Source organism: Solanum pennellii, chromosome 10 (genome assembly GCF_001406875.1).
Source record: "Solanum pennellii chromosome 10, SPENNV200".
NCBI classification, from domain to species: Eukaryota; Viridiplantae; Streptophyta; class Magnoliopsida; order Solanales; family Solanaceae; genus Solanum; species Solanum pennellii.
The window spans coordinates 15,457,814-15,480,912 of NC_028646.1; the positions used below are offsets into that span (position 1 = coordinate 15,457,814).

The following is a 23,099-nucleotide window of genomic DNA, read 5'->3' on the forward strand; positions in this document are numbered from 1 at the left end:
TCATCAGCCCTGGTACCAAGTAGAGTCTTATAAAATCCAATGACAACTTCAGTATTTAATAGTAGCAATGCTCCAGTACCTGATACTAGGGCTTGTAATGTAATTTTGGCTTACCCTTTGTTTCATATAAGCAAAAAAATAAGCTGAGTTTGCATCCCCTAGATTGATTGTAACCTTGACTTTTGCCTAAGTATACTTTCTTCAACATTAAGACACTTTTCTAATCCCACTTTTATATCTATCTCAAGAGCATAGGTATCAGGGTTAGAGTGTTGAGATCTGAGATATATTTGGACCGCTTCCGGTTGTCGTCTCAAATCATTTATCCTATTATCCACATTTGAGAACTCTTTCACATTCTAAGATTTCATACTTCCTTTCATGTCTTTGAGTTTTTGCCAAATACTTCCCTTAGGCTGTCGCAGTAAAATCTTTACGTTCGGTCAGAGGATTGAGAAATTTGAAGGGCTTTGATTGCTTCCCTATTTCCCTTCCACTGTAACACACAAAAGTGAGTGGTCTGAAAACTAGGTAGTACCACTTCAAGTCTACCACTTCAAGTTGAGGCCATGTAGTCATCCATAGTGGATTTACTAAGGTCCTATCAGTTTTGCTTAGAACATGGCTGCCAGTCCAGGTATAGAATCTGCCAACGAATTTCATCTCACTGACCCATATGCTTAATAGGAATTCTTCAAAATCTTTGACTTCTGCATCAGCCAAATGACTACCATTATATATGTCTTCACCTTTCAACACAACATCAAAGTCCCTCATGATTAGCAACAACTGCATTTAGTCACTGCCATAGCCCTCTTCGATCATCAATGGTGGGAAGAACCTAGTACTTGAAGATTTCTGAGAACCTTCTTGAGATTGAAGGTGTCAGTGATTATTTCCTTAGGATTTTCAATCAAGTAGCTACTATGAGTGATAACTTTAGTAAAGTTTTATTATGAGAAGCCAAACTCCCTATTCTTAGGTGTGCAATGTATGGATGATTAATTTCACAATTGGGTATTGATTTATTGCTTATTAAGTGTTAATCTGATCTGGATTCATCTGTCTCTTTATGATTTCATCAATAGGTTGCAAACTCTTGTTTACTTTATATCTTTAATGTTACTTGTGAAAGATCATTGAAGTGAAAGGTGACGATTGATAATGACTTGATTTAGTTCGTATAACAGTTGAAGCTTAAAATTATTTATCTGAATTAAAGTGTTTGATTGATTTGAATAGTTTACATGCTGGGTTTGATAAAAACCCACATGATTCATCCATTCATGTGAGATAGGCTCCAACTCTTCTTTGGCTTTTATATTGCATACGAGTAGTTGAACGTTATCACAAGTTTCTTTTTATGGCATACTAGTTTGTTGAGGGTTTTAACTGTTTAATTTGAGTTGAGAATTGCAAGCTTAATGAACCTATACTTTTCATCAGGCAGTGACATGTGGGAATTCAGAAAATTATATATGTATCATCAACATAACCTCTCCCAAACTGCAAGTTTGAATTGAACATAATTATTGGTAATTTCGTAAACGAAGTCTACAAAATCTTACAGAGTTCCAATGCTGGGATGTGTGTATTCTTCATTTTGTGTTAAGTTTTTCACTATACTGAACTAAGCTTACATAATTTTCAACATCCTATGGCATAGTGATAAGAATATCGATTTTTCAGCTTTTATTAAAGCTTTAGCTTTCTGTTATCATTTGTTTCTTCTTTCACTGCTTTTTGCTGAATGTAGAAATGAAGATCAAGTCTGTAATATAGCTAAGCTATTAATTTTTTTGATCTCATTGAATACTCCTTTATCAATTTGGAGAATAAAGAATCATGTCTTCCCAATAGCCTTGCTGGTGTGTCATATTCAGCTATTCTTCCTGTTTAAGGACAAGGAATTAGAAGCAACGTACAAAATAAAGAGATTTAGGTGCATTAAAATTTTACCTTCATTCAAGACCAAGACAAAATCACTATCAATGACTCTGTGGATTCTGTGAGCTATCGTGACGACTGTTTGATTTCTGAACTCTTGACTGATAATCTTTTGCAACACTGCATCAGTTACTGCATCAAGTGATGTTGTTGCTTCATCCAGAATAAGAATACTGCTTTTCTTCAGCAAGGCCCTTCCAAGACAGAAAAGTTGCCTTTGACCAACACTCCAGTTTTCTCCATTTTCAACCACTGTAAAATTAAACTTAATACATTAGTATGTTTCAACAAGGAAATATGCCTAAACATTCTACTTCTTATCATGAAAATTTCTAGTCTAACCTGTAAATTCTAGTTTCTCTGGCTTTGCACGTACTATATTGCCAAGTTGACATTTGTCCAGAGCCTGACAAAGAAGTCTTGACTACATTATTTCACTGACCTAAATAACTTTTTTTCAATACCGTGTGCAATACATACCTCCCAAATTTCAATATCAGAGTATTGTGCTATTGGATCTAGGTTTCCTCTAACTGTTCCCTCGAACATTGTTGGATCCTGAGGAATAATACTAAGCCTTGACCTCAAATCATGAAGGCCAATCTTGCAAATATCGACATCATCAATAATAATGTTTCCTTCTTGGGGTTCTATAATACGGAAAAGAGCCTGAATGAGGGTTGATTTACCACTTCCTGTTCTGCCTACAACACCAAATTTCTTACTTCCTGCCAATGTGCATATTATGTTTTTCAAAACAGAAGGGAGGTGTTCAGCATAACGTATCTGCAGATAGACGTACAATGATAATATCGGTGGGTGGAAATTCAATCAAGCTAAAAACACATGTAAACAAGTACATAATATTCCTGTCAGTTTTTGGGTAAATATAGCTTTATTCCTTGCATCCTCATCATTATAGGAATAGTGAAGACATACTAGAACCACAAAAATTGTACAGGATTTTCTGAAAGCCTTACAAGTTTTTGAATTGTCTAGCATCTTTGACATCTGTTACTATTGGATGATATCCTATTGCGTTATTGTGAACTTCATAATCAAGTCTAGTTCTATCTAAGCTATGAGACACTCTCTTTACCTGCAAATTTTGGAAGGAAATTGTACCAGTTTCTGGCCAAGTGATTGATGGTCTGCTATTTTCAATAACAAGAGGTGCTTCACTGGAAAGGTTAGAGTACTGGAGAATCCTTTCAACTGATATCATTTTGTTTTCAACATAGCAAATGTTCCATATAACTGAAGCTTGTAAAACATTCAAATTGATCCCGTATGTTACTGCTAATCCTGCAATGCCTGTAGAATATAAAGCAATATTAGTTTCCTCTGATTTATTTTATGAAATTGAACCTCTTAACACCTTACACTACCACTACATTAGCAAAAGAAAGCGAGAAAAGAAACTTCTGATAAACTTGACTTTCTTAAGAAACATAACTTTGGTGGATAACATGTTTTTTCTATCTTTAGATCCTACCTCTGCTCTACATAAAAACATAAAGATAAATAGTTTCTGATGCTTACTTGGATTTATGATTCCTTCTGGGAGTGTGACTAGCAGAACAAGGGAGAAGGCGAAAACAAAATTAGCTAGCTGGTTGAGCCTAAAATAAAGCCATTCCATTGCGGATACATTGTGAAACCATGGCCTTGAATGACCATCTATGAGACAAAGGTTTGCATGTGCAAATCGATCTTTTTGGTTGAAAGCACGAATTGTTGTTGCTCCTGCGAGTGATTCTGCAAAGTGATGGAGGATCGGAGCTCTTTGAACTCCATATAATCGAGCAAGCTCCCTTGCGGTTGGTATGTAGTATTGCTGGTATTTTTGACAATAAAATCTTTAAATTACATTATGTTAAAATTATAAAGAGAACTTTTGGAATCTTAAACAAATATAGAGTTTGTTAATCCTTTCATCTTCAAACTATTAAGTGTACCAATATTTTCCCAAACTTCACTCACTAATGTATAAAAAAAATCTTTTACATGGTAGCTAAATGGGAAATGCTTATTTTAGTAGAGTACTTTGCCAAAACAAGACACAACTTCTTGTTTTAATCTATTGAGCATTCGAAGATTAAACATGTACTGCTTACCTACCTGGTACCAAATGCAGACTGCTGTTACTGGAATAAAGATGACAAATACTTCCCATGCGGCATGCGACATGACTGCAATTGTCCCAAGAAGCTGAATAATGGAGAAGGCACACAAACCCAACTTGTTTGCCATTTTCAAGTCTAGAACACTTTGGTCTGTCGATGCCTGTTCATGTAATAAGAGATGTCTTGATGATTGATTCAATAGGATTGCATGAATCAACTGAATTATAGCCTTTAATTCTAGAGGTTATAGCAAGTATATCGACCCTTCACTTTGCTTTTGTCATGTTTTTATCCTGTCTACCTTAGTATTATATTTCTCTATGGATTAATTTGTGAGTTACGGTTGGTTGAGCGGACAAATTCAGATACCACATGACTGTACACTGGAAGACGCCTACTTGCTTTATGCAGTTATGAGATATAGTTAACATTCCATTATTTAGATTTTCTCAAATATGTTCCTCCGACTTATAGCTGATATCATTCTGATTTCTTCCTATTTATTCATTTTTAACATGTATCAGGGGTATATCTATCTATTCGTGTAAATTAAGGATAAGAAAAACTACGCAGCTAATACTACTTATGCAGTATATACTAGTAATTAGCTAAATGCACATATCTCATTCAAATTAAGGACAGTAAACTGTTGCTGATATGATGTCCTCTATGTATGATAACAATCAACTAACTTTGAGTTACTTACGCGATTTAAGATTCTTCCAATAGGAGTAGAGTCGAAGAATGACAAAGGAGCACGAAGGATGCTGTACAGCATGTTGCTAAAGAGCTTTTCTGCGGTTTGAAGGCCTACTATAGCCAAAAATGAAGACCGGACTAGCACACAAAGAGAACTTCCTACAACGAGAAGCACATAAACAAAAAGTATGAAGTTCATCTTCTCTGCTATTGGTGATGTATCACCTGTGGGACATGACCATGCCATCCAGTAGTTGCTCGCTATCTGAAGCACTTGAAATGATGATTGCGCTAGAAGAATTATTGGAATAAAGGCACCACCTTTCACAATGGTCAAGTAAGAAATGTAAACATTCTTCCCAATGCTTCTTTTTTCTCTCTCCTCATCCTGCACAAGTCTGCCATCCTTTTCTGTTATCTCTACGCAGAGATTGTTTTCTGCCTGCTTAGCGTGAGGAACTGCATTTATGTTACTATCTGTATCAAGATCACCATCAGTAAATGCATGTTCAAATACCCAACTTGAGCTTTCAACTGTTAAAACTTATTCTAAAGCCTGGTTGTGTGCTCCAACTAGAACTTCAAATCCAATATTTTGTTTCAATAGTTCTTCAAAAGTACCAGCTTGTGCAATTCTTCCATTTTGCATCACCTGTTGATATTAACGAGTAAGATTCTTCATAGAGTTTTGCATGTTGGTCAAAATTTTCAAAATCTTAAGTGGTATGAAGTATTTCCCATAAGAGTCTAAATATTAATATGATCTTTCCTCCATATATTTGGAAAGTTCTAACACGTTCCAGCTTGTTTTGAACTGTGCAACAATGTATACACTTGAGCAAGGAGTAAACCTCGATCTTTGTATATTGGGATTTCCTTATTTTGTGTACCTTCTTGAGTTGGATGAGGCGAAACTTTCATGTCTGATTTTGAAGGGGGGAGGGATACTATAGAATCCTATTCCAATATTTATGTTGCTAGACCCTTGACTAAAAAGTTGTTTACTTTTTTTGAATTACTATCTTTTTCGAATATCAAATACAATCACTTATGGACTTGATATGTTCATGTAAACAAAGGAATATAGGTCTTTAATCTGAATCATCATTTTTAGAGTCACTATATAGGAAGATTGTTGCTTTGTAAGGGTGATGCTAGTATTCATAAATTATGCAGATATTTTATCAAATTAATAGGTGGTGCATCAATGGAAAAATTTGAAATTCTGTTTCCCTGCATACCAGAATGAGATCTGCTGCAGGAAGAAACTCAACTTGATGTGTAACATATAGTATGGTCTTATCCTTGAGAACCCTCATCAAACACTCCTGCACCATACAGAAAATTTTAATATATAGCTTAATTGTTATCCATATATAATTATAGTCTTTTTTCACTAGAATTAGTATGCTGAACAACCCACCTGAAAGAGATGTGTTCCTGTATGAGCATCGAGAGCACTGAAGGGGTCATCAAGAAGATATATATCAGCATCTTGATAGACCGCACGAGCAATTTGTATTCTCTGCTTCTGACCTCCGCTCATATTTATCCCTCTTTCTCCTATTTCAGTAAGATCACCAGCAGGGAATAGTTCAAAATCTTTTTTCAGAGCACATGTTTCAACTGTTTTGTCATATTTGACACTCTCATAAGGTTTTCCAAATAGAACATTCTCCTTGATATTTCCTGTAAGTATCCAAGGAGACTGAGGAACATACGCTACTTCACCGCTGATCTTGATGATCCCTGACAGTTTTTGCATCTCTCCTAGAACACAAGAGAGCAAGCTTGACTTCCCTGATCCAACAGAGCCACAAATTGCCACCCTCATTCCCCTCCTAGCTTGTAATTCTATTCCATCAAGGGTTGGGATTCCTGATTCTTTGTCCCAGCTGAATGTTCCACTCTTGATCTCAACCCCAAGTTGTGTTTCATCTTTGGGAACAAATTCAAGTGCATCTGGTTGAATCTCATCTTCCTGCAGGTAGTAAGCAATTCTATCAGCAGAAACTTTTCCTTGTGCTATCGTAGAGAGTAAATCTGAAAAATTGAATATAGGATCTTGAAGCATCCGAAATGTAGCAAATGCAGATAAGACCCTCCCTGCAGTCAATGGGATGCCCATCATAACACATCCAGAAAAGGTTGCCACAGAAATAAATATAGGTGATTCCCAGAATATAAAAGTAGTTAGAGCTGACAATCTAAGTGACTTCCACAACCAATTATACTCAACTTTTCTCAAGATTTCCAGCTTCTGTAGATAATAACTATCCCATGCCTGAAGTTTGATAGTCTTAATATTTCGCAGAATCTCTGCGGTGGATTTCATTCTTTCATCTTTGGACTCCATTATCTTAGTTTGATAACCTTTTAGGATTCTTATTAGGGGTATGTTGCCGGTCATGAGTATCAGAGTTGCTCCTAATGCCAAAAATGCCCCATCCCTAGATTAATGTGTAAAATATAGATAGACAATGATATCTGGATAGGTAACATCCATATTGAGTTGAGGTACCATATAAACTCTGTAATCCTTTGGACATCTACACTCATGTAATTGATTATTTTTCCGCTCGTGTAGCTTTGGCGTGATTGACTTGATAAAAGTAGGCCCTTTTGGTAAATATGAGATATCAGAGCACCTCTGATCCGAAGGCCTAGCTGCCGCGCTCCAAATATCCACTGCCTTTCTGCAATTGTCTCAACCATTTTTGCACCAAGAAAAGCTAATGCTAGAAAATACCCACTTTGTAACCCCCGAAATTTCTTTTTGCTGAGGAAGTTTACAAAGTCGTCAATAAGGTATGGACCAACATAAGATGATCCTGCACTAATAACTGCGAAGATGGCATTGATTGCTACTTTCTTTCTTCCAAATAAGTAAATGGCCTTATAGATAGATGGGTTTCTAGTTCCATCCCTTTCCTTTACATACTTGAGGCTTTCGTCAAAGGAATCAGATACAAATTTTGCAGAGTCCCTGAAGTCGACATCTGGGACATCCTCACGATCAATGGGCTTCTTGATTCCAACTTGAAATAGTGGATTGAGCCAAGAGAAGGTGATCAATTGGAGAAGACTAGCTTTTCCATATAGGCTGTCCCTTTTGACTTCGGAATGTTTTTCCCTCTTTCCATTTAGAAGTGGTTCAGTTGTGCTGGCTGAGATGTCAAAAATTATGCCTGTTTTCCCTCTAATAGAGATAACTAGAAGGCAGGCTGATGCAATAAGACTAAGGATATCCACATAGTCTGCAAGTCCTAGATGTTCCTCGCTTGTGATGACAAAATGGGCATCAAGAGTTGCACGAGCAAGAGAAAGAAAGAAGTTGGAAATCCACCAGATTCTAAGGACCCAAGGAAACTTTATGCATTTCTTATTTTGAGTTGCGTAGAGAACAATAAATGAAGCTACCCATGATGTTATTTGCAGAATTTCAGATGAAAGAATTGGAAACTTGAATTGGCAATGAGCACCATTTCTCTTTTGCAACATCAAGAGAAAAATGAGATGAGTGCTCAATAAGATGATTGTGCAGATAATGCTAAATATGTAGGAAATACCAACTTTTGTGCCTACAGTCATAGCTTTCTCTCTGCTTTTGCACAGGAGTGAGTCCAGTAGTAAGATTCCCAGGAATCCCAGTAAGACAATGATGTTCACGTCCTCCCATAAGCAGCGCCACAATGGCTGTAGCCACACAATCTGTAATTTAGTTAAATTCATATCTGCCATTGTTCAAAAGAAGAATCATCATTAATATAAAGTAGACTAAACTATTCTTAAACTAGTTTTTTTTTTGCGGCCCTTAAAGTGGACACCAAGTAAACTTTTATTCATTTTGAACACTTATAGTAAGTCTTTGTTGTCTCATTTCAATACTTTTTTTTATATTCACACATCCACCTTAAGAGTATAGTGACAAATGCCTTTATGTAGAAAAATAGACCAATCAGTATGTGACAAATGGATTTAAAAAAAAATTAGAAAAACTTCACTTGTAATTCCTTTTTTTCCCCTCCAGATCTCTAACTCCATGCCCCCACACTGTCTTACTTCATCTTCCTCTTTCCCCAACTGCACCAAGAGAATCTTCCAGCATATTTCGTTCTCCATCTTCTTCTTATTTTTTGCCTAGAATTTTTTTTCTTCTTCTCAGTATTTCGCTCCTATTTTTTAAAAAAAATTTCTCTTCTCCTCGATCATCTATACATAATCTCCCCCCTTCTCCCAACCCATTTCCTCCATCTTCTTCTTTCTTCTTTCATTATGTATTTTTTGTCCTTTTTTTAGCGAGAAGTCATTACAATTGCAGTAGAAGATTTAACTATAAGAATCTCTTTTTTTTTTGAAATATTCATCTCTATTGGGTTGGAGAGGATTAGTTAAATAATAATTCAATTATTTATGTTACATCTAATGGATATAGTGCAACATAAGTGAAAAAAATGAAATTATTATGTATTTTGTATTATTATTGAATGATGGATAAAAAAAATGAGTTTGATTTTCAAGAAAAAAGAAAATATTAAGTAGTGTAGAAATCCAACAAAAATTATATGTTTTCTCAAAATTTGTGTGGTGTTGAGGGCTGGTCTATGGTGGCAAAGAGAAAAAATTATTCAAGCATAAAACTTCTCAAATGTTCTTAAATTCGTGTTGCACAATAAGCATTATGTTGAGTTAGCATAAAAAATGTCAAAATGAGACAAAGCAGTCCTACATAAGGTAGGTATTTAAAGTGAACACGATTCAATTGAGGTGTCTAAATGAAACTTAGTATTGACGAGAGAGAGTTGATCGTATAGAAAGCACCCCTCACTTCCAGCTCGAAGGTTGCGAGTTTGAGTCACCAAGGGAGCAAAAAGGGTGGGAGTTCCTAGGGAGGGTAAGAAAAAACTTAGTACCAATTTTAAGGGGTTATTGATGGGATCAACCTTTTCTAGCAGTGCATGTTAAAATTATTATCAATTTCTATTCATCATTACTTGATTCTGTTTGAAATTTATATATTGATGAATTTTCCATTTGTTTTGAATAATTTCTTAATTTTTTGATTCTCTAATGAAAACAAATGCTAATACGCATTTGTTCATGAATATTTACCACAATGTTACGTTGTTGGGAAATCATACTGATTGTACAAATATACACAACTGCCAGGCTGGAAGAAAGTACAATTGGTTGGTGACGGTCTCCAACAATGGCAGAAATGGGAAAAACCTCGGCCAATGGGATGGCCTCAAAGGTTGTGACTATTCTTCATAAAGATTATGTCCAATAGTCACAAACATAATTTTTACAACTTGAAAACTCTCAAGAACTATTGCAAAGGCTAACATCAAAGTGAAGCATAATCCTCAAGAACAACAAGACCTGATAGAGCTGGAAGCTTAGTTGTCTTAGGATTATCTTTCATGTACTTATATTATAAGTCTGTTCCTAATCTATGAAGGATTCAAATCTCATGTTTTGTTTGTAAAAGTCCAAATCAGTCACCCTTAACGGATTTAGTGGGCAACATTATTTGCTGCTTAGTCAAATTCTAAATCTTTTAGATGATAGCTGATTTAGTGGGCAGTGTGGTAACTGTTTAGTCAAATTCTAATTTGTCTAGTGGTGATAGCATAGTGGGCAGTGTGGTATTTGCTTAGGCTCAGTATGTAATATAGTTATTGAGATTAATAACTTCTTCTCACGTTGGCTGTAATTGGGTTTCACTTTTGCTTGAAGAGATTAGTGGAAACAGTTGAAAATCCCGTGGGACAGGTCGTGGTTTTACTCCCTTAAGCATGGAGGTTTTCACATAAACTTCTTGTGTTGTGTTCTCTTCATTATTTATTCTTCATTATAGTTCTTGCTGAGTCAAGGGACTCTATCAATTAGTATGAAGCTAGTTCTCTCTAGCTGGTTAACACCAAGAGAGATACTTTTGTAAAAGAATGGATGATCCACTGAACCTTGAAGAAGGACAATCCTCAATACGACCACCTTGTTTCAATGGCTAGTTCTACAATTGGTGGAAAACAAGAATGCACGACTATTTAATGGTTGAAGACAGGTTACGGGATACAATGCTAGTGGAGCTTTCATTCCAACCACAGAAGTGAAAGATGGTGAAATCACAAAAATGGTTTCGAAGATTCGCCAATAGTACAACTGTAACACCCCGTATGTCTAATGACCTATACTAGAGCCGAAGCCGTATTCTAATGTCCTAAGGAAGTATAAATGTGAGGTTAAGGTCCTAAATTAATCTTCTGAACCCTAAACTATGGTTCTAATACCTAAACATCAAGGCACGACAACCCTAAGACCCTCTCAAGGACTAACGAAAGGACCAAAGAAAGATTCCAAAAAGCTATCAAAAACAGCTTTGGTTCACGAGAACCATTGATGCCTCGTCAATGGACTCACGCCCCGTCAATGGGATCATGAGTCCATACTAGTCTCCTCGAAATTAGCCTCGAAAAACCAATCTCATTCCCAATTGACGAGTGACCAGCACGGTCCGTCAATGCATTGACGCCCCGTCAACAGGGACTCGTCAATGGGCACTGCTCACTGCCTCAAATACGGCCAAAATAAGGATAATTAGGTGATTAGCTAATCACTTAATTAACACTTAAACACAATTATAATTAGTTAATTAGGTATATTAAGGAGTGTTAAAGAAATAAAATAAGTCTTTCACCATATAACTCCAATCATAAAATCAAAACCCATATTTCCTCTCTCACAAATTCTCTCTCTAACCCACCATTGAAGAACAAGGAAGAGCTCAAGCTAGAGCACTCAAGACTCACCCTTTTTCACTTCGAACTCGTGGATTTACATCAAACAAGGTATGGGGATGTTGATTCATGGATTAGTTTCTCCATGAAGCCCTTCGAAATTTCTATTTTAAGAATTGTTATGGTGACAAAAATTAGTGCTTGTGATCTAGCCATGGGTTCACTCAAAAATCATTTTCATTATGTTATTTGACTAACATTTGAATGTATTGGGATCAATTGATGATTTCTATTGTGAGAATCTCCCAAGAACCCATGTGCACCCTATGACCTAACTTCAAGAATGTTGTTGAATGAATTGAGTAGATATGTACGTTGTGAATTGTGATTGATGATTATCTAGTTATAGAATCTTGTTTCATGTGTATTATGATGTCATTGGGTGTAATTATGATACTTGATTCTTGACCATGAAAAAGGGTAAAATCATAGGGTTTGTATATATGTGGAGAGTGTGGTACATGAACAATTGGATTTGCTTTCAAGGTACATGGCTTATGAAAGGATGGAAGTAGGGTATTGTTGGATGGTCTCCACTGTTTTGAACCTTACCTATTATGTTGCATAATTGTGTAGAATGATGCTAAAGTAATGTGTTGATTGAAAACATATTCCTCATGAAAACACTATAATGATCTTGTGAAAGTACTACTCACATATGTATGTTGATTCTAGATTGAAAGTATATTCTCACCTAATGAATCTAAGAGCTTTATATTGAATCGTATTGAATGAAGAGGGACTACTTCTTCACACATGTAGATACAATTAAAAAGACTAATAGTAGTAAATTGGGAAAGTATACTAAGCACCTAAAGGATATGACCAATGAGGAAAAAACCCTTCCATTAATGCAAAAGGTTGGGTCATCCTAGAGATATTCATGAGATGAGGGCTCCTCCATTAGTGCAATCGGTAGAGTCTCTAGAATAAATCTCTCTATCCCTTAACTACGTTCCCCCATAGGACTTAGCTAGTGGATCCACATAGTAGCTAGTAAGTAGGTTCTACCTTGGCAAGGGGAACACCCTTTTTCGTTGTGGGAATTTATGACACCAGATTCCATGTAAGATCTCATGGTTTATGTCGGTTATGGTTGATCTTCCCTAAATTATGAAGAAATGATTGAAGCATGAACTAGGCTATGATATCCTAATAGGTTTACTAAGCAGAAGTGGAGGTATAGGGGAACTCCACTCCATCTTTGAAGTTGCAGTAAATTTATCCTTCACACATCTTCCATTATTCTAATTCATCCTAAATGCAGCTATAAATCTTTAATTTGTCCAGCCACTTCCTTTACAATGGATTTAGAAAATTAATACATACTCTCACTAATTTCACTTTTATTTTCATTTCTTCGATTTTACTGAAAATGAAAAATTATCAAAAATACTTAGATTTGAAGAAAAATCCATTAACTTCCTACATCTTAATGAGTAAACAAGTCAATATAGTATAATTTGTTTTGCCAAACATGACACTATTAAAATATATATAATCATGATCTTGTTAGCGGAAACAAGAAAATAATGAACAATAATATTTTACGTAATTCTAATTAAAATGTTCCAATGTCTACCAAACAACGATTACACCAACCCTACAAAGAGTAGAAGTGACATACTACAAGAGAAAGAATACAAAATGTCTTAGAAGGTGATAAGGCAAGTGAAAGGATGTTATGAAAATGAATTAGGAGCTACCTATTTATAGGAATGATTTTTTTTCTATTGATGTCATCCATGAAATCACTATATGTAAAAAATGACAAGGTTAAACATGTGTAACCATTTTACGATTAACATTTTGGGTATATATGTCAAGAGTTAATGGGAAATGAAGGGAAGATGAAAAGAGAGAAAATTGAAAAGTAATCTTATGCTTTAGTAAAAATACATTTCTCCCTCATTGGTGGTGGGAAAAAAATAGAATTATTTAAATAAAGAAACAAATCTATTAGTTGTTAAAATGATTGGAAAAAAGAACCTCCTCGCGCTGTCGTCTCTCACTCGGCTTCTGATAGAATGAGAGATCCGATCGACCCGTTCCTTTCGGAATCAGTGCTTTAAGGGGATTTTCTTTCCATTATGTTTAATAAAGATCTAGTACGTTTTACAAATTAGTTTTTTGTTAATTAATTTATGTTCTTTCATTGAGTGATTTAAACTTTGGAAATTTATTATTTCTACAAAGTTTTGTTATCACTAGTATTGTTCAAAATATAAATTGTATAACAGTCTTAAGGAAACTATATTTGTTATTAATCTGTGTTTCTGGTGGAGATAAAAACTTCAAGTTGTTTTATCCTCCTATTAAATTTGCAATTTAAGTTATTGCTTACTCAATCACTTGTATCAATTTTTGTTTATCAGAAATGACAATTGACAGTGCTACGACTTCGGTGGCTATTGTTGCACCAATCCGAACTGTTGTACCATCAGCAGAGAAATCAAGAAAATTCTCTAGTGTGAATATCAATGGATGGCAGCAACAAGTATTTTTTTGGCTTACCACTCTTAGCGTGTAAAAATTTACCAATGAAAAAATTCCACTGTTTGTTACTGAAATGATAGACAGAGAAACGTTCATGATTATTGAAGCATGGAAACAAGCAGAACTTTCTATGTAAGGTCTACATATTAAGTGCTTTAGAGGATGACTGATATAATGTCTATAGTGCAATGAAAATTTTGAAAGAATTGAGGGATGCACTTGAGAAGAAATATAAGGTTGAAGATGCATGCTTGAAAATCTTTGTGGTCTCAGAGTTTTTAGACTATAAAATGTCAGATAGTAAAATTGTTGGATTACAAGTACAGGAAATTCAACTTATTTTTCATGATCTAATTGATGATGACATGATAACTAATGATGCTTTTCAAGTGACTACAATGATTGAGAAGTTACCTCCTTCGTGGAACGACTTCAGGAATTATTTAAAGAACAAACATAAGGAAATAAATCTTGAAGATCTTGTGATTCGGCTCAAGATTGAGGAAGATAACAAGACCCCCGAAAAGAACTCTCATGAGAATTTGACAATAAGGGAGTTAATATTGTTGAAGAAGCTCCTTCAAAGGCAAGAAGAGAAAGAAGTCCAATCGACAAAAGTTAGAATAGGTGAAGAAGAAATTCAAGGGCAACTGTTACAACTGTGTTAAGGCTGGTCATAAGTCTTCTGACTATCATGCTCCAACAAAAGACAATGACAAAGGCAAAAGTCAAGCAAACATCGTGGAAAAGATAGAAGATGCAAATGACCTCGGTGCAATAATCTCAAAGTGAAACTTAGTTGGAAATCCCATGGAGTGATTTCATGACTTAGGTTCCACTCAACATATTTGCTCTGCAAAAGAAGTCTTTGCAACATATACTCCTGTTTAGTTTGATTAAGATTTGTTCATGGTAACACAATAACAAGAAGAATTGCAGGAACTGGGGTTGACTTTGAACAACATTATGCACGTTCCTACTATGAGGTAGAACTTAGTTTCTGTTGCACTCTTGTTAAAAATGAGCTTAACTGTATCTTAGTTAGTGACAAAGTTGTAATAAGTAAGAATGAGATGTAGGGAAGGACTACCTCACCTAACGAAGGGCTACCTCGTTGAGGGTCTCTTCAAACTAAATGTAATGGTTAATGACAATATTAATATGGGTTTTGCTTTGTTTACTTATTAGAATCAAATCATTTGGGCATGAACATTCGGGACATGTAAATTACAAAGCCTTGCAAAAATTGATTACTTAAGAAGTTTTATTTGACTTCAAATGTGATAAATCAAAATGTGAAATTTTTGTTGAATGTTAGTTTATTAAACATTCTTATAAGTTTGTTGACATGAATTCAAAACCTTTAGACTTAATTCACACAAATATCTATGATATGAAGTCAACACCATCTTGCGGTGGGAAAAAAGTATTTTGTAACTTCTATTGACGATTGTTCTCAATTTTGCTATGTATATTTGCTTAATAGTAAGAATGAAACAATTGATGCATTTAATAAATACAAAAATAAAGTGTAGAATCAATTAAATCAAAATATAAAATTGATTCGGAGTTATATGGGTGGAAAATACGAATCTTCTTTTATTGAATTATATTTTGAATATGATATTATCCATCAAACTACGGCACCCTATACTCCACAATCTGGTGGAGCGGAAGAATAGAACATTAAAAGAAATGATGAATGCCTTGATTATCAGTTCTGATTCACCGCAAAAGCTGGGGAAAACCATCTTTACGGCTAACAAAATACTCAATAGGGTACCACATAGCAAATGACAATAGATTCCATATATCTATTGAAAGGAGAAAATCCAACTTGAAATATTTCAAAATGTGGGGTGTTTTGCCAAGGTATAGGTTCATTTACCCAAGAGGGTGAAAATAGACTTAAAACAATGGATTTTATGTATTTATTGGATATGTTGTGAACAGTAAAGCCTGTTGGCTTTATGGTTCACAAATTTGATAATCCTAAATTCATGTTAATACACTAATTGAGTTAGATAATTTTGAGTTTTTTGAACACATTTATACGTATAAAATTGAATATGAATCGACAAGTGAAATGCCTAAACTACCACGAGAAGATTCAATGACACTACCTCACGAGGATCCTAGGTGTAGTAATCGTCAATGAAAATTCAGTTCTTTCAGACTAGATTTTGTGGCATTCATGCTTGAAAATGAGCCTAAAACATTTAAAGCAACGATATCTTTGTCTGAGTCAAACTTATTAGAAAGAAGTAGTCAATATTGAGGTTAATCAATTTTAAGTAATCATTCTTGTGAACTGACTGATCATCCTCCTAGAAATAAACTTTTAGGAAAAAAGTGTATCTTTAAAAGGAAAATGAAAGGCGACGGGACTATTGACAAATATAAGGCTAGACTTGTAGTCAAAGGATACAGAAAAAAAAGGTCAGGCTACTTTGATACATACTCTCCAGTTACAAGGATAACATCAATTAGGATGTTAATAGAACTAGTGACAATGCATGATCTTAAAATCCATCAAATGGATGTTAAGACAATCTTCTTTAATGGAGATTTGGAGGAAGAAAGTTACATGGAACAACCTGAAGGGTTTGTAGTTCCTGGTAAAGAATAGAAAATATGCTGGCTTGTCAAGTCATTTTATGGGCTCAAACAATCACTCAAACAATGACATGCTAAATCTGAACTAACAATGTTGACAATGGATTCAAAATTAAGGAATATGATAAATGTGTTTACATTAAAAATGTTTGAAATCATAAAATCATTGTTTGTATGTATGCTGATGACAAGTTAATAATGAGCAAAGATATTAATGATATAAATTCTACAAGAGTTGCTGATTTGATCTTAGGAATCAGGATTCTCATAACTCCACAAGGACTAACATTATCTTTAACTCATTATATTAAAGGTATTGGACAAGTTCAACCACTTGAATTTTAACGATGTCAAAACTCCAATTAATATAAGCTTTAAAATTGTAAAAGAATGAAGGTGAAAGTGACTCTCATTGGAATATACCAGAGTTTTGGGAAGCTTGATGTATATTATAGATTGTATGCGCTCAGATATATCATGTGCTATTAGCAAGTTGAGTAGTTCAGTAGTAATCCTAATCAAACTCACTGAATGCAATGAAAAGTGTGTTGGATTTTGAAACATACATAATACTATGCTTTGAATTATAATAAATATCCTGTCGTGATTGAAGGATATAATAATGCAAATTTGATCACTTGGTCAAAGGAAGTAAAATTCACAAGTTGTTATGTGTTTACACTTGGTGGAGGAGCAGTGTTTTGGTAACTGTCCAAATAGACATGTATCACTCGCTCTACAATGAAATGTGAATTTATGGCCTTAGATATGGCCCGTGAAGAAGCTAAATGGCTCCAAAACTTCTAAGAGAATATTCTATTATGTCACAAAGCTATGAGACCTATATGCATACATTGTGATAGTCAAGAAACAATAGTTAGAGTAGGGAACGTCACGTACAACAAAAGTTTCTTCATATAAGACGAAAACTAATACCGTAAGACAACTGCTCTCTGATGGAATTATCACAATTGATTATGTGAAGTTAACCAATAATGTGTCAGATCCACTAGCAAAAATCCTAGTTAGAGAGGTAGTTGAAAGATCATTTAAGGGAATGGATTTACGTCTAAGTACAATTCACCATGACGATAACTCTATCTAGCAAACTATAAATCCCAAGAGTTGAATTTAAGGAGAAAAACAAAATTGTGTTTGACGGTTCGACAATGTTAGTCAACTCAATTCATTCGCATAATGAAGACAATATTCACGAACGAGGTTAAAACATTAAGGTTTGTTAATGAGTTAATAAAGCTTAATGTTTTAATGATTTGATAAGTTTGGCAGACTTAACCAGATAGTGTATCTACGCGATGACATGGTTAGAAATCACTTATATGAGTTTGAAGTGTAAGCCGCTTCAAAGAGAATTATTGTCAAAAGTCTATTCTCTATAAACTCATGAAACTAGGAGGTGTTCATGGATAAAACAAACACAACCGTAAGAATCGCAAATGGTAAAGTATTAATTATGTGACATATTATTGTCTAGATATACAACAAAACTCGACAGTTTAAAAATATCGCATATACCGATTGACCGAGTATATTTGATATATGTTCTCTATGAAAAGTTCAACGGAAAACCTGCTTATCAAGATGTAATTAATCCTTACTTGTAAATTATACACTCGTCCGTGTATTCCTTTATAATAATCACTACCCATTTATGTGAGGGATTGTTAGGTATATAGCAATAGCTAATGTGAAATAGAGGGAAGATGAAAAGAGAGGAACTTGAAAAGTTCTCTTATGCTTTAGTAAAAAGGCATTTCTCCCTCATTGGTGGTATAAAGAAAAATAAAAGTTTTTAAATAGAGAAACACTTCTATTAGTTGTTAAAATGGTTTTAAAAGGGAAACCCTCCCTCGCGTCGTCGTCGTCGCTCGCTCGACTTCGACTTCGGCTTTGAAAATGATCGAGAGATTATCTTTTGGACAAAGTTTATTTTAATTATTTATATAATTATTTTTTAATTAAGTAAATGGACAAAACTTTTTAATTTTTTGATTAATTAGCCAAAATGTCTCAATCTGACTCGAATCCACACAATTTATTTTATTTAAAAATACTTTTACGTTTAATTTGAATTTTTCATTGTTGGAGATGAATGTTCCTAAAGGTTGCAACTTTCAAGAACAGTCATGAACGTTTGAAAGATTGCAAACTTTCATGAATGGTCAGTGGTTTATGAAAGGTTGCAACTTTCGGAACCAGTGCTTCTTCGGACTTTTCACTTATTAATTTTTTGAGTTCTTCTTCTTCTTTTGCACAAATTTTATTCGTGTACTTTATTGTTGTTGAGTGAATCACTGACACCAGCGCTTTGGGTATCAACACACTAGTGATTAAGATCGTTCTATCTTGGGAGGATATATTCCAATTCAAATATCAGATACTAGAGGGGAATAAATTTCTTAAGGGGAAATTGTGAATTCAGTGAGCTCGATTCTCCTTCGATTCCCTTCAATACATATTCTAGTACGTTTTGCGAGGTCTAGTTTTTTGTTAATTAATTTTTGTTCTTCACTGGGTGATTTAAACTTTGGAAATTTATTGTTTCTGCAATGTTTAGTTATTACCACTATTGTTCTAAATACATATTGCATTACATTAACTAATTTCATCCACCAAGATACTTTCATGACCTTTTATTTTTTACTAATTATCTTCTAACTAAATCTTCATATTAATTTATATTCCATGAGTTTAATTCCACAAGGACCAATCCTTTTAGCTCTAACAATACGTTAGTTGTTACATGTATTTTCTGAGACCATCTCCAATCCACTTTATTTTACTGATCATTTTCTATATTTGGAGAGTAAAATAGAGAATGAGCTCTCAAACCACCCTCCATTTCACTCTTTATTTTCCATGTATAGAGAGTTGAATAATAATTTTCCAAATTTGAAGAACTGTTATTAACACTTTCTATTTCACTTTTTTATTATTTATTATTATTTCTATTGTTTTGTGATTAACATATTATTTTTCATATATGTCTATGAATTAAATCTCTCATATTCATAATTCTTTTTAAATGTAACATAATATTTTTAAAAATACATATTATTTGATGTATACTACTTTCATATCGAATTATAAATAATATTTCAATTTTAATATTTTTTTGTCAATTTAATATAACTTAATTTTATTATTAATTTTTACTATATAGAAAGCACAATTTTAATGGTCTACAACATTCAAACTATTTGTAATTCAGGTTCTCAAAAGAAGAAATATTTCAAGATGAAACAAGAATGCATGACGAAAAGGCGTTGAATGTACATTTGAAGGTTTGCAACCAGGGTTTGCAATTTTTATAGGACAATCACATTTTTGGAGAAAGGAAGTGCTACATGACATAATCAGTACATATATTATATTGCACAACATGATAATCAATGATTAACATGATTTTAATTGTACCAATTAAAAATATCGTAGAGGTTCCAACTACAACGACAATAATGGTGGTAGATAAAAATCTTTGATTTTGGTCAAGTTTTAGCTAGACATAAAAAAATCATATACAAAAATGCTCATTTTGAACTCCATAATTGGTTAATAGATCATTTATGGGAGCAACGTAAAAATCTTGAAAGTTAAGTATTTAATTAATGATTTCACTTTTATTTGAATTGTCCATTAATTTGTAAATTATATAATATTTGCTTCCAATTTATGTTATTTATAAATTTAAAATAAAATATTTTATATAAACAAAAAAATTGAAAAAATTAAATTTTATATCAGATGAAAATTATATAAAAATAATTATTTGGAAAAAAGAAAGAAGAGATTTATATTATGAAATAAGAAAATAAAAATGAAATAGAAATAATAATAGGGAAAAAGGAAAAGTATACCCCCGAACTATCATAAATGTGGTACACATATACCTCCATCATACTTTTGGGACATTGATGCACAAAAATTAGAGCGTTCTGTTCTTCACTCTAACGGAACAACAAACACGGGTGGGTTAAATGGGTGGATATGTGTAATTTTTGAAATTTTGGGTTTAATTAATTGATCAAATCAGGTCTCTTTGTAGGATTGCACCACGTGTCCGTATTTGATCTTTCGTTAGAGTGATTTGATCAAATCATTGTTCAAATTTTTATAGTTCAATATTGAGTTACATTGCTAGAGTATTTTGTTTGCGTAGAGTTGGAATATCCATAGTCACCTTGGTCGGTTAAAATTTTAACATCTCAAAGAGAATATGGAACTATATATATACTCCATAAATACGACAACTGTTTAATTTAAATAGATTATTTTCAAAGTGCAGATTTTAAAGTTGTGTTTGGATATGCATTAATTTTATTTATTTGAAAGAAAATTGAAGTGAGTGATTGAAACTTCCTTTAAAATATTTGAAAGATGTGATGGAAGTATAAAGAGTAAAACAGATAAATTGGCCTTATGAATGTAGGTAGCTAGCTAGTGTGTGTGTGGAATGATGTGGAGACGTATATATGCGTTCCATAAATGGTGAACTTTATGCCACTCAAAGCTAGGTATATATATATATATATACTAACTAGTTTGATTGTCCACCAATGCATTTTAATTAATACAAAGTGATGAAGTAGTATATTAAGTTTGGTTGTTTCTTAAAAAGATACATATACTTAATACCAAGTCCTTTAATTTGAAAATATTTTGGATTGAAAGACGGAATAAAGGGAAAGGATGAGAAGGGCTTACTTGCAAGGAGCTTGGAGATGGAGTCTAACAACATTATATTCTCTGTTGTGCACTTGAAGAGAGATACTGTCATATTTAATATTCATCTCTATATATACCATATATGAACTACTGGACAATGCCTAGTAGTTCATAATATCAAATGAAAAAAAAGCCTCAATAATATTATCTATTTTTTAAATAGTGAACAAGTAAAATAAATTGATAAAAGCATTTAAAATAGTAGGTGGACTCGAGAATAATACACACAAACTGATATATTTATATGTTCGAATAATACTTCCACAGTCCCACTATATACTTTCTTTACTGGGACTCCCACTATATACTCTCTTTTTTTTTCCTTTTTTTTTTTTTTTAATGTTAGGGGATTTACAGATATTGGGACAATTTCTTTTTTTACTGTAATTTTCTCAACTTTTTTTTCAAAATATTTTAAACAACTGTAAGGTACATTGAGTTGTATTACATTTTGTATTATTTTTAAATATGTAAGTTTTATTTTGAAATATCTATATTTAACATTTATTAGTATCAAAATTAAATATATTGATGTTGATATTGTACATGAATTAGAACGTAAGAAATACAAAAATTATAACGATTAAACAATCTATGCATATAAATATGAGATATATTAAAGAGAGACGTCACTATATTAAATGATGTAGGGTGGAGGGGAATAATTGGATGAAGAAAAAGACGAGGATATGACAAATTAATGTTGTCTTTTTCGTATCAATTAGCAATTATTTATCATATGCTCCCGCTCCACCCGTCCCATACGTATATGTTTATGTTATTATTGGAATGCAAGAGTTAGAGGATGTCACGTAAGGGTTAGCTCTTTAAAGGATGATCACATATAGTACCCTTTTTTTCCTTTTATGTTTTGGCTTTTTTTTTTTGCAAGCTCAGATATATATGTTGGAAAATGAGTGTTTCCATCCATATATTGTTCATTGATTTTGTATATTTTAAAGAATCAGAACAAGTAGCTAGCTAGAAATCGTAGAATTAAGTAATCGATAACATCAAGGGAAGAATAACGAAAAGTTAACCAGTCGGGAGATCCCTATGAGATTTGCTTGATCGTGGAAAATATTAAAAATGATCTTAGGTTGAATTTCTATACACTAAGTAGTAAAATAATTATAGTACTACCATATATTATTTATAAGATATTTAAGTTACTAGGCAGAAGCAGTCATCACCAAGTAATTTTGAGCTAGTATATATGCATTTCTTACCTATAAACGTACATAGGTAGTGTAATTTTAAGATTAACATGATAAAAAGACATAAAGTCACTATTGAAGTTGTTTGGATTTTTAAAAAGACACATTAACTTTTCAATCGTCCTATTACCCCATTAAACAATTTTGAATAGATATAATTACCTTATTTTTCGTCCATCTGACATAGAGTGGTGTGCACTCTCTCAAAGAGAGTGAGCACCCTAAAATAACTAATATAATATTATTTTTATAAGTATTTTATTATAAAATATATTTTCTTATTTTTCTTATTATTTTAACTTCTTTTCCTTTTTATTTTTTCTCTTTCTTTCTTCTTTTTTTTTCTTCAAAAATTCATTCTCATCTCCATCCATTGAAACTTCTTACTTTCAATGTCACCATTTTCATCACAACTCCACCTTCCCTTTTTTATTACTACTCACTCTGTCCCT

At 33.3% G+C, this 23,099-nt stretch overlaps 1 protein-coding gene across 1 annotated transcript; it reads right to left on the reverse strand.

The window, feature by feature from the left end:
- Positions 1 to 1,507: 1,507 nt before the first annotated feature.
- LOC107032372 (putative ABC transporter C family member 15) lies at positions 1,508 to 21,643 on the reverse strand. Its single transcript, XM_027912192.1, is given in 12 exon segments — positions 1,508 to 1,892; positions 1,960 to 2,199; positions 2,290 to 2,353; positions 2,428 to 2,733; positions 3,047 to 3,261; positions 3,490 to 3,784; positions 4,069 to 4,233; positions 4,780 to 5,424; positions 6,014 to 6,100; positions 6,196 to 7,220; positions 7,223 to 8,506; positions 21,410 to 21,643. Coding segments are annotated over 12 exon segments (4,509 nt in total). The 5' UTR covers positions 21,483 to 21,643; the 3' UTR covers positions 1,508 to 1,782.
- Positions 21,644 to 23,099: the final 1,456 nt, after the last annotated feature.